This window comes from Halichoeres trimaculatus, unplaced genomic scaffold, assembly GCF_033239565.1.
Source record: "Halichoeres trimaculatus isolate MK-OKI-2021-1 unplaced genomic scaffold, fHalTri1.1 fHalTri1_scaffold_7, whole genome shotgun sequence".
NCBI lineage: Eukaryota > Metazoa > Chordata > Actinopteri > Labriformes > Labridae > Halichoeres > Halichoeres trimaculatus.
In genome coordinates, this window is record NW_027437185.1 from 33,107,166 (window position 1) to 33,119,737 (window position 12,572).

The window sequence follows — 12,572 nt, forward strand, 5'->3', positions numbered from 1 at the left end:
AAATAAAGTGCAAAATCAAATACTATCACTGCATCAGCGGTAAAATACCAAAAAGAAGATCTGCACAACCTTAAATACAGTAAAACATGCAAAGAGACACGTCTCTGGAGGAGTAATGCCTCCTCCCTCTCCTCCTCCTCTCACTTGTCATTCTGCAGGGAGTTTCTCGCCTTCGGCCAATTTTTCCGAGCGGAGCTGCAGGATCAAATCCTGAAGCTGCTCTAAGCTGCAGAGAGACAGATAGGAAGGAATTCTGGGAAAACACTCGGATCTGACTGCTTGACGCTTCACCTCCAGCTGCACCTCCCCGGTATGGCAGCTGAGAGGATGAGGAGTCACTGTGATGGTGTGCAAACCTGAAAAGTCAGAGGAACTAAAGACAGAGGACGGGGTCAGATGAGTCAATACCAGGTATGGCAAAGTCAGGGGAGTCAGAGACAGTCAATTCAGAGGGTTTTAGTTGAAGAGTCCGAGGCACAACAAACAAAGGCGCCATGCAAGGAAGTCAAAATCCAAGGAGTCAAAGTCTGAAAAGTCACCGAAAAGGATTCAAATGCTCACAAGAGGCAAGGTTGGGGGAGTCAAAGTCACAAAAGTCACAGAGATGTCAGAAGAAGAACAGTCAGGGAAGTCACAGCAAGAGGATTCAGAGAAGTCAAAGCCAGCACAGGTAAAGTGACCATCATGAGGGTCAGGGGAGTCACAGTCATGAGAGGGAAGAGTCAGAGTGACAGGAGGCAAAGCCTCAGGAGACAGGGTAGTCTGAGTTCAATAGGTCAAATACAAGGGATCAGAGGAGTCAAAGTCACAAGAGTCTAAGAAAGACTTAGGGCTTAGACTTAAGGCTTAGACTTAGCCTTAGAAGTCAGAGGATGACTAGAGGACTCAGAGGACTCAGAGGAGTCAAAGAAAGACCAGAGGAATCAAAGGAGTCAAAGTTACCGGAGTCAGAAAAAGACTACATGAATCAGAAGAGTCAGATGGGTCAGAGGAGTCAAAGACAGACTAGAGGAATCAGAGAGGTCAAAGAAAGACTGCAGGACTCAAAGGAGTCAGAGGAGTCAAAGCCTCAGGAGTCAGGGTACAACTAGAGGACTCAGAGGACCCAAAGGAGTCAAAAAAGACTAGAGGAATCTAAGGAGTCAAAGCCTCAGGAGTCAGGAAAAGACTGAAGGAATTGGAGGAGTCAAAATCAAAGGAATCAAAAAAAGACTAGAAGAATCAGAGGAGTCAGATGGGTCAGAGTAATCAAAGTCACAGGAGTCAAAGAAAGACTAGAGGAATCAGAGAGGTCAGAGAAAGACTAGAGGACTCAAAGGAGTCAGAGTAATCAGAAGAGCCAGAGCCTTAGGAGTCAGAGGATAACTAGAGGACTCAGAGGACTCAGAGGAGTCAAAGACAGACTAGAGGAATCTAAGGAGTCAAAGTAACAGGAGTCTGAAGAAGACTGAAGAAATCAGAGAAGTCAAAATAAAAGGAATCAAAAAAGACTTGAGGAATCAGAGGAGTCAGAGAGGCCAGAGAAAGACTAGAGAAGTCAAAGGAGTCGAAGTTATAGGAGTTGGAAAAAGACTAAAGGAATCAGAGGAGTCATAATTAAAGGAATTAGAAAGAGGCTAGATGATTTAGAGGAGTCCGAGGGGTCAGAGGAATCAAAGTCAAAGGAGTCAAAGAAAGAATAGAGGAATCAGAGAGGTCATAAAAAGACTAGGGGAGTCAGAGTAGTCAGAGAAAGTCTAGGAGAGTCAGCGGAGTCAAAGTCAAATGAGTCAGAGGAGTCAGAGGAGGGAGTCTAAGGAAGACTAGAGAAATTAGAGGAGTCAGAGGGGTCAAAGAGTTGAGGAGTCAAAGTCACAGGAGTCAAAAGAAGACTACAGAAGTCAGAGAAATCAAAGGTCAAGGAGACAGTGTCAATAGAGACAAGGGGTCAAAGTCATATGATGAAGCCAGAAATTAACAAAGAGAACCTACAAATACTCGAGGACTACAAGATCCACTTTTCGTCCTAACACCTGCGGATCATCATCTCGCATTGTGAATATTTAATTCTTAGGCCGGTTAAAAACTCTTGAGGACACTTTGCCTGACTTCAGAGTTCCTAAAACCTGATCACACTGTACTGGAACTTTAAAATCCACTCTTGACTTCCTGAGGCAACAACTCCCTAAAAAGAGACTTCAACACAAAGAAGGACCACCAGAGCTCCTTAAGACCTTTTAGGTCAACCTGTGGGGGTCACATGTGAACGGTGCGCCTTGTTATAATGCGTAGTTTTCTGGCAGCCATGTTTGTTCCTGTGTGCAGTCTAATGACGTGCTGGTATTTTCCTTTATGCTTCCAGTCGTTTAAAACCTCTTAAAGGAAATGACATCATCTCTTTCCGCTTCATTATCCTCAGCTCGCCTGTTTAAGGTTTAAAAGCTCGACTCATTTCACATTCAGGAGCAGCGCGGCTCTGCTGGCACACTGAGCGCGCTCTGTACACGCCTAGCTCTCTTTAAATGTGGATGTGTAAATCAGACGAACGGGCGCACAATATGGCGGCCTCGCTGGCAGGAGGAGCGGGGAGAAGACTTGGGAGAAATACAAGAAACTGAGCGACATTATGATGCAGCCACCTGTCGGGGTTCAGCCCCGCGATGCCTTCAGGGACACGCCGCTTTGTTGTTTCCTATCAATCAAGCTGGAGTCAGATGTTCAGGTTTCTTCGCTGGAGTTTTAAAGGACTAGTTCACAGTTTTAGAAGCTTTAATTTCTCTACCTTTCTCATCCAATGACAGAGGAAAGTCAGTTTCACCTCAAATACCATCAGCTGTGACATGAAAACATGCTTCAGAGGAAAACGCTCTCTAATGGACGCTCACATAATAACAGACTCTATTCACAACACATTTCTGTTTGAAAGCAGAGCTCCTATCTGGAAATGGAATCACAGATTAGCATTGCAAAAGGAGGCTGTGGCTGGACTGTCCATTGTGAGCGTCCATCTCGTCCTGCTCGGTGTCGTGCCGCCCGTCAGAGGAGGCGGCGGCTCCGACAAAGAAGAGAAGAGGAGGAAGGAAGGAAGCGTGATAAACTGGTGTTAAACAGAGAGCACGAACACGCTCGTCTCTTTCAAGACCTGAAGCAATGACATTTACTTATCGCACTAAACAGCCTTCCATCTGACCTTTCTGCTACTTTGAATGACATCTGGATATTCTGATGGAATAATCGGGACAGTAAAAGCACCGATTTAAGACGGAGATAAGAAGTCTTTGGACGTACAGCGTGGACAAAGAGTCTGAAGGACGAGCTGCAGAGGAGAGCAGGATCGACACATCGGGGAAATGTTTACTTCGCTTCTAGGGTGTCGAAAACTGTTTTACAGTCAAAAACAAACCTGATCCTTGAGTCTAAAGACCTTAAACCTTCACTTTAAGCTCCCCTTAAAGCCTTCTGAGAGCTTCAGTCCAAACGTAAACATGATGCTCTTTAATTTAGATTCCAGTCCAGATCGCAAAGTTTCTGAGGAAAAGGCAGCAGCTGTGTTTCAGTGAGTTGAACTCAAGTGATGGACAAGATTTTTACCTCTTAGAGGCAGCTTTTAACTGGACAGTAAGGTTAAAAATTTAGGGTTTTAGGGGTAGATTTCTGACAGTCATCTCATTACCACAGAAAAAAAAAAAAAGACTTCTCTGTTAACAAAAAATCTAACTGATATAATGTTAACCTCTAAATTTTCCCTCTCTGTTTCTCAAAAAACCTTTTAATGTCACTTTAAACAATTAAAATACATGGCGAGAGTTCAGTTATGTAGCTCAATCTCCTTTAAAAATCAAAAGAATTTGGTTTCAGATAGCTTTGCTTCCAAAACAACCAAGTTTTTCCTCATGAGAGAAGACAAAAGGTGTAAAACTCAAGTATGGTAAAGGGTTTTGCACCTTAAAGTCAAAAATATTTGTGTCTTCAGGGATGCACGTTGACAGCTGATATTAGCTTAAAAATAAAATATTGGATATCGCCCAACACTCTAAATTTTGCCGATAAAATAAACCATTAAATAATGGACTGAAGCTGCCAATATATTTTTAATTTTATGTGGTTTTGTTTGCACAGTTTAGATTGAGCAGTACCATATTTGGTTCCTGTTTTAAGTTAAACTTAAATTTAACCAGCAGTCTGTATGGTATCTGTATCCGACTATTTTAGGTACATCTACCATTTCCCAAAGTAAACTATTTTATTTTATTTGGGTTTAACTGCTGTACAGTTGCATTTCTCATATGTTACCTGTAAACAGAGTTTATGTTTACTGGCTGTCAATTATGAAATTAGCCAAATATGCCCTGGTTGTGGGTATTGTTATGATTTTCTCAGGAATAGCATCATCCAGCCTTCAAGTAGGATTTATCCTTTTAAATTTTTTGTCTAAAAGCAATCGTCATAAATGAATATACATTTTCAAGTATATATTTTTCCTATTTTGCAAAAGAACTAAATATTACATAATATAACATATGTGACAAGAGTATACTCCATAATACAATAGCCTGCTTCACATACAGAAGAGAGTAGATGTCCTCTGCAAATAAAAAATATGCATTTCAGCTAAATGAGTTGTTAAATATAGGCATATTTGATGTCAGCAAAAAATCCAATATCGTGCATCCCTAATTCAAACCAAGCTTGAAAATGACCATCCATACCAATCTTAGTTTTTTTTGGCACCTTTTGTTGGGATACCAAGTATCTTTCACAACATGGTGGTGCTAGATGATGTTTTTCATCAGTAAACTATCTAACTTGATTAGAAATTTCCATGTCTGTTTTTTTCTTATATCTGGTTATGCTTTTGTATTTTACATGTACGCTTGGTCTAGTTGAGAAATGATCTTATTAGAAACACAGAGATGATATTGCACTAGAGAAAGTACGTCCTTTCTTTCAAACAAGAGGTCACCATAGGTATAAAATAAGCACTAATCACGGTGTATTGTTTATTCAAATAACTGTCCTGGACACAACTTCAAAATAAAAGCATGGTGTGAAAACAAGGGGTCTCTCCATATCAAGAAAATGTTTACGGCTTTTATTTTGAAGAGTGTTCCGCAATTCCTTTAGCGATGTCAGAAACATTCCGGAACTCCCTGATGTCATAATGTCAGTGTTGTGGACACAAACATGACAAACTGCAACATGTTATTTCTCTGTTCTCTGGGTCTGAGGTACATGACGAACGCCTTCTTTCTCTAGATTTTCAGCGCATAGGCCAGAGGTCTGCAACCTTTACTTTCATAAGAGCCATTTTACCTCAGCTCACCTGGGTTTAAGTCATTCAGGAGCTACACAATGTACTTTATATTCACAATAAAGGCGAAAGGGTAAAAAAAACTCTAAACAAAGTAAAATCTAGTGAAAAAATTATCTAAATGTTGTTTTCTATGAGTTTAGAAAATTGAACATGTAATGTCTTAATTTTTTTCTTTGTAGTAAATTTGAAAAAAAAAAATAAAATGGAAAAAAATTGTAGTTTCATAAATTACATGGATTTGCAAAGTTTACGAAACCTTAAAGAGTTGCAAATTTTTCAAAAAAAAATAAAATTTCCCCCCAAAAAAGAAAAAAAATGTGCTAAATTTTGTGAATTGCAAAAATATTTAAAAAATGTTTTGTTTTTGTTTTTTTTTCTTCAAAAAATTGAGTTGTAATATAGTGCAAAAAAATGTACAATATACAAAAAAATGGATGTTTGTTTTTCTTACTTGTAAAAAATGTAAAAAAAAAAAGTGCAAAAATCAAAAAAAAAAATGGAAAGCTTTATTGCAAGATGTGATGTATATTTAGTTCAACGGAATGTTAACGTATGATTTTATTTCAGTGTCTTTCATCAAGAATACCCTCTGTAAGAAAAACAATATTCTTTATTATAATTATATTTTTTAAATCTAAAAGGAGCCGCTGCTACGGAGTCAAAGAGCCGCATGAGGCTCCAGAGCCGCAGGTTGAAGACCCTTGGTATAGGCCAACGCCAGCAGAGTCAATGGTCTAATCTGTTTACATGGACGCTAAAATGAAAGTCAAATCCTTTCAGAATAACAAGGTTTCCTCCCACCAACTAGCTTCCTGCGTGATAACGAGAGAGGATGAGGAAATGTTGACCCAAACTGTACTGAACCAAAGTGAACCACTAGGTGGCACTGATCTAGATCTCAAAATATGAGTTTGAAAAGAAGATATGTCAAAGAGTAGAAGAGTATAAAATTCTTCATGACAGAAACTTTTTTTTAATGTGACAGTTAGTAAAAAAAAACTAGAAGCACTGTTTGAGTGTTTTGCCATAAACCATCGACCCAAAACAGAAACCAATCAACATCACTCTACAGGTTAAGGAGTGGAGGCTCAAAAAATCGTGAAATAATTCGTCTGTTTCCGTCTGTCACCACTGACCCTGCTGTTGTGTTTTTCATGGACTCACCAGTGTAGACGAAACGTCCCGGCGCTCCTTTGCAGAACTGTTTGGATTTGTAGGACAGCGTGACCTCCACTACGCCGGGAATGTGACGAGGGGGGGTCTGGACCCGGATGGCATGAGGGGTGATCAGCTGAAAGACAAACGTATACATAAAATCTGTGGATATATGACATAAACATCCTTTAACGAGTAACCAAACAAAGGTCTCCTGGATTTAAAGCAGACTCTACATGTTTGAACTGACACTTTAACCACTGTCGATACTCAAACCCTGACTCACACTTCAGGCCTAAAGTCAGAGAAAGATTCTTTAGCAGTCGATGTAGATAAAGTTTCAGGTGCTCTCGTGGCTTCCTGCAGCGCAAGAGATTTTTCTTTCTGAAACAAACTTTCTGTAAAAAACAGTCCGACTGTCTTCCTCCAATCTGGGTCATCATCAGCCCGTGTTCAGGGGGATGCTGGGCTTTGGAGTCCGTCTGCTCGCCGCCTGACGACGCTGATCAAAGTGAGGAGCTCCATCAGCGGTGTGTGATGTGCAGCGAACATCATGTGGAGGTATATCTGTCTGCCTCTCGCCTCCTTCCCTCCTTCCCTGCCAGGTGTTCTGCTCTTCTGGACCCGCTTCAATATTTCATGTTGCTCCGTATGCGCAGCTCCTCGCTCTCAATGCGCTCAATCTACATATTTTTGGGGGCATACAGACCCGGCAGAGCGGTGCAGGTACAGATGCAGGTGTTTCAGAGGATGTGTGTGCAGATGAAGATGATAGAGCACATGATGTGCAGCTGTTTTTAGACTCTGCACCGAATGTAGTTAAAATTTCTCTGCATGTTGGTTTCATCTGATGACTAAGCTGCAGATCTGACAGGTATGAAATGAAATCAGACTTTGCAAACTTAAAAAGTAGAACAGCTCTCCTCTCACCTCGCTCCAGACCAGCATGGTGCCGAAGACGACCTGCAGTCCGTCGAAGAAGTTGTCCCCGATGAGGATGACGGTGGCTCCGCCGGTCGTCCAGCCCTCGCTCGGGCTGATGGCTTTGATGCAGGGCGTGGCTGCTTCGGGAACACAGGAGAGACGACAGCAAGATTAGTCAAAGAGTTAGACACAAGAACAGGACACTAAACTCAAACTCTAATCAACTTTTATCTTTTGTATCAAAACCATCAGACCTGCTTCACTTTTTTCTCTCTGAGATTTTAGTAACAGACATATTATAGGTTTTCTGTTTTTTTCTATATTAGACATAATTAGTCCTGTCATGATTGTGGGTCTGGTGTGGTTCAGTTTTCTCTTCTCCTTCCTCTGCCCCAGGTGTCTGCTGCTGATTGAAAACAGCTGATGGGGCGTTTATAGAGAACACGTTGTAACTTTTTGAGAGTTAAAAACTTTTTCAATGAGGAGAAAGGTTTTGTTTTGATTTGAATGTCTGTTTTGTCTTCTTTTTCTGTGAGGTAGTTCAGTAAGGTTTTGTCTTTAGTTTGGTTAAAAAAAGATGTTTTGTCTGTTATTTCTGCCTTATTCACCCTGAGGTTTGTGTTCAGTAATCTTGTGAATGTAGCCCTTTATAGGGCATTCTTTAGCCCCGTTTTCAACAAGCAGTACACTTTGGTACGGGTTGGCTCAGTGAAGATTGATCCTGTTTGCATTTCCACAGCCAACTGTGCTCCCTCATGGTAGGCAGCGTGTAAGCTGGGTGACGCTAGCTGCGTCAGCTACGGGATAGTTTGACGCCAAAGCAGCGCAACCATACACTGTATAAAACATAGACGTAGTCTCGCCGACGTCACCTGTCTGTTTCTGAAACGGAAAATGAAGCACATCGGCTTTAGTGGCCATATTGGTAGTGGCAAGGGCTTTGCCCGCAGCCATTGGGCGCCTGTCAGTCACTCAGCTGTGCCTCTTATTGGGGGAGCTCGCGATCTTAAAATTCTATGAACGGCCGACTTAGACAAAAATTCACCCCCTGTACAGTGGGTGCAGGTAGTAAAATTAGCGACTAAGACAGAAGACGTTTTTTGAACCAGGCAGTAAATAGGTGAATTTCTGCTTTGGAAATGGCTTTTTTTGGCTTGGTGTGAACGTGACTTACGGTATTTCCAGAGCCAGCCTCAAGCGAACACTCAAGAAACTGCAGATTTTAGCACTTCCGCATTGTCTCATATTCTTAGGACAGAGGTTGCCGTTTCAGTGCAACACAGTGTGCCCTGCTAATGAATCCAACAACATGCGACACACAAACAAAGAGAAATGATGGAAGACCTCCAGCAATTTGTTTTCCTTTGGAATGTGGCTCTTTGTTACAAAGGACAGTAAATGACGATTCTTTTGACCAAAAAAGTGAGACGGTTCGTCTCAGGTTTTTGTGGATCTGTCTCGGGATCAGTCAGAGGAAATGCCATAAAATGCCTGCCATCCCGAGACACACCTAACTGAACCGCTTGGCGGAAACAGGGCTTTTGAGATACTTTGAAATTCAAAATTTCATCCCCTCAGTTTTATTAGAGGACATAACATGACTAAAAAAATTTCATTGTGTAATTTGTTCTGATGTTACCAAATATAGTCCCTTGCCTTAAAAAAAGGATCAAAACTTTTTGACGGCAGGTATTTGTCTGTTTGGTCATTGTGTGGAGGGAGGAAGGCAGCATCACTTTAATGCTACGCTCTGGCTTCCTTTATACAGATCGTAACACTGTTTATCTAAACATCTATTCATTATAGGATTTGGAGATGAATCAACGAGTTCTTAATCGTCAAACAATTCAATGTAATTACATGTCGAGTAAGTTAAATATCTGTCCAGTGTGTTCACCAACACAGGATGTAATACATGCTCTTTTTAGGTCTTTTTGCCAGTACGATACCAACACAACCCTGACCTTTTCCATGTTCATTTTGCTTTAATTTGGAGTCCAAAGATATAATACAGTCAAAAAAGCTGAAGAATGATTTTTTTAGTTTCTTTAGAAAGGATTTTAAATACATGGGGCAACCTTAGAAAAGAGAGAAAAAGAGAAGAAACATCTTGATTTAAGGTCAGGCTGCACGAAGCTTTTCAGCCCTCGACCCAAATATAGCAGTGCTGGACACTGACAAACCCCTTGCTGTGGGAATACACGAACAGGAAAATCCAAAAAGAGACACAAATAAAAATAAAAGGATATTTGATTTTGCTCATGTTCAAGGAGTTACAAACCTACCATGCCATTGTTGTCCTGGTTGAGTCAGCTTGTGGGTAAATTTATTCCCTAATTTTGTTTATATTTTACAATAATTATCTAAAGGAAACATTTATAGTTTTGATTTTGTAAGGCATTTCATTACTTTCAATCAGTATTTCATAATCCTCCACAGGGCCCTGACCCTGATTTTGGGAACCACTGACTAAAGTGAGATGACTATTCCACAAGATAAAATATAAAGGGCAAAAAAGTCAAAAATGTCATTTAAAAATATTTTAAAAGAGCTGCCAAAATCAACATCAGAGATGAAACATTCACTTCCAACATTTTTGTATCACATGATTTATCCTGGTTGTTATTGGACAGCAGATCCTTGTCTCATATTTCCTGTTTAATCACAGCCTCAGAGAGTATTTCCTGTTGACCTTTGACCTGTGTTTAACACCCAATCACTGGATGTTTTTACATTCACCTTCCCGTCCTCACAGATCTTTCAGCAGCCTGTTCATCAGCTCTAACACATGCAAAGCGATTGGTTTTTCCAACGCCACAGAGATCAATACTCCACATAAACAGCGTCTCCGTGATGACTAGACTGCTCGAGTCCGGTCGAGTCAGACAGGCGGACGGACCCGAGCAGGTTTACGGCCTTTTTCCCGGAGCGGGAGCCGTTTTATTGAGAGGATGATTTTATATTCCAGTCAGAGCTCGGAGTTTCCTTTGTTTACTCGGAGATCTGATCCATAAAGCTGCGTTCAGAGACGCTATTAAACATTACAGGAACGGTTTTCTCTGCTCTGAGTGGAGTCAGGTTGGACTGAAACAAAGCAGAGAGTTAGTTATAGATTATTCACTCTGGATGACGGCATGTTTGAAACAAAAGCACAAACTTTTTTCTTTTTTTAAGATGTTCCTGCAACATTCAGCACATGTAATAACATGTTTCCTTACATGCACTCAGAGGAACATCAGTTAAAGACATTAAGAGGTTGTTCTTTGTGTTTCTATGAGATCAGGTTGCCCGAGATACAGAAAGGTTCTGGTTTGCACGGATTGTTTCCTATGTATGTGGATCAGAAAGCAGCTCCTGAAGAGCACCACAACGCTGACATGTAAGGAGATATTTCTGTCGGGGAGTCTCAGTCGGGTTCACGGTGGAGTAGAGGATGAACTTTCAAAAGTGATGAGTGGAAAGAAAAGAAAGCAGCAGCCGAGGGTCGAGGGTTTTCCCTGCTCGAAGGACTCGATTGTCATCTGCTTATTAATTTTCTTCCTTTGTCACGGCTGTAAACAAACAGTCCGAGGGGTCTGAGGGGGGTGGAGTTAGTGTCGGCGGCGGTCGGGGACTTTCCAATCAAACAAGCACAAAGGCGAGGAGCGGCGGTGGAAAGTTTTATCAGGGAGACGTGGGGGTTGAGGGTTGGGGACAAAGGCGAGAGCAGATGTTTGGCTTTTTATCCCCTCTGAAAACATCCCAGTCTGGATGAGATGAAAGACGGCGAGCTCTCCTCCGTGGGCTGAGATACAGAGTCGCTGGTAAACAACAGATCCCCTGTTTGGCCCCTGCAGGACACCGTACAGTACACTCAGAGCGCACACTCTTCCGAACATGAATGTTTAAACACTCATCGGTACGTTTCCTCAAGGTGTCATCACAGGTGAGGAACAAAAGCATCTCATCTTAGTGAATGACATATTTGTGTCGTTTGTTGCGTCCCTTTGGACACGCCAGACGGGTGGGGTTTACAGCACAGACCTCCAGCACTCAAGAGGTCAAATCTCTCCCCTTTTCTTTGATCAGACACCTTATCCTGTCCCGGTTTGATAAACACCACCCGCCTGGTGCTGCATGTAGGTCAAATCAATCGAGACAGTGACATCATCCGCTTCTGGAAAAGCCTCTAAACTTTAAAACAAGTTAAGAAAGAAGCACAAGACGTCATCAGGGAGGCGAAAACAGCGAGGACACGACGGCTGTTTGAAGTCTGGCTGGTGGCACATTGTTTAAGGGCTTGTTTTACTCTCTTGAACGTCCCAGAGGGGTGGAACTAACTCCAAAGACTGCCAGGACAGAGAGTCAGTGGTGTACTTTTCTTTTACTGGATGTTCTACTTGATACTTTGTGATGCTGTGATATTACAAGACCTACCCGACTGGGGCTCCCAGAGGAATAAAACAAGCACCTCTCCAAGAAAAGCCTCAAACTTTGAAACAAGTCAAAGTGACTTGTAGAGTTAGCCGGTTTAAAGTCAGAAACAGGGAGGATAACACGTGGGACAAACTTTTTGGGAAGCTTGTTTCGGTCTTGTGGGCGACCCAGAGGGGTGGAGAGAGTTCAGCCAAGAAACAGCAAGCAATAGGAGCATTTGGTGTACTTAACTGTCCACGTTTGGTCATACCAAGAGGTAATCCAAAGCTGCGCAAATACTTTAAATCATAAGCTCCACCCCTATGGTGTCTCAATGTGGATACAACAAACGGCTGAAGCTTTTTAAAAGCCCAATTTTTTTTTAATTTGAAAACTGTTTTGATGAACACAATACTTTTTGGTAATACAAGTTGAGTCTGATTTATCCTCCTGCTGTTGCCAGACGGGTGGGGCTCAGGACAGAACAATAAGTACTTGGATAGTGAGTTGGAGTAAGTTAAAGTCCGTTCTCCTTTGACCCACATATTTTCTGATGTAGTTTTAAACCCTGGTTCTGGCACGGTTAAGCCCCACCCATTTGGCACTCAAAGTGGGCCGAATCAAACGAAGGACTTATGTCATAGCTCTGCAGTGAGCCAGGAGGGTTTTATTAGAGTGGGGACAGGGCTAAGAGGTATTAAAGTTTACTACATCAGAGGAAATGTTACCTCTGAGCTCCAGCTCTCAGAGTCGAGTTTCATCGTGTGAAGTTTATACTCCAGTGATGAATTTTATTTGCTCGCTG

The 12,572-nt window shown here is 41.8% G+C and overlaps 1 protein-coding gene across 3 annotated transcripts in view; it reads right to left on the reverse strand.

Annotated features, from left to right (window-relative positions):
• LOC141793357 (transcription factor COE3) overlaps nucleotides 1-12,572 on the reverse strand; it is a 174,535-nt gene that overhangs the window by 51,650 nt on the left and 110,313 nt on the right. For 2 of the 3 annotated variants that reach the window (XM_074673989.1, XM_074673987.1), the window contains exons 9-10: nucleotides 7,379-7,512; nucleotides 6,458-6,584 (exon numbers count right to left, since the gene is read on the reverse strand). In XM_074673989.1, coding sequence (XP_074530090.1) covers nucleotides 6,458-6,584; nucleotides 7,379-7,512 — 261 coding nt within the window. The remainder of the gene's footprint in view (nucleotides 1-6,457; nucleotides 6,585-7,378; nucleotides 7,513-12,572) is intronic. The other variant, XM_074673988.1, reaches the window with a different exon arrangement.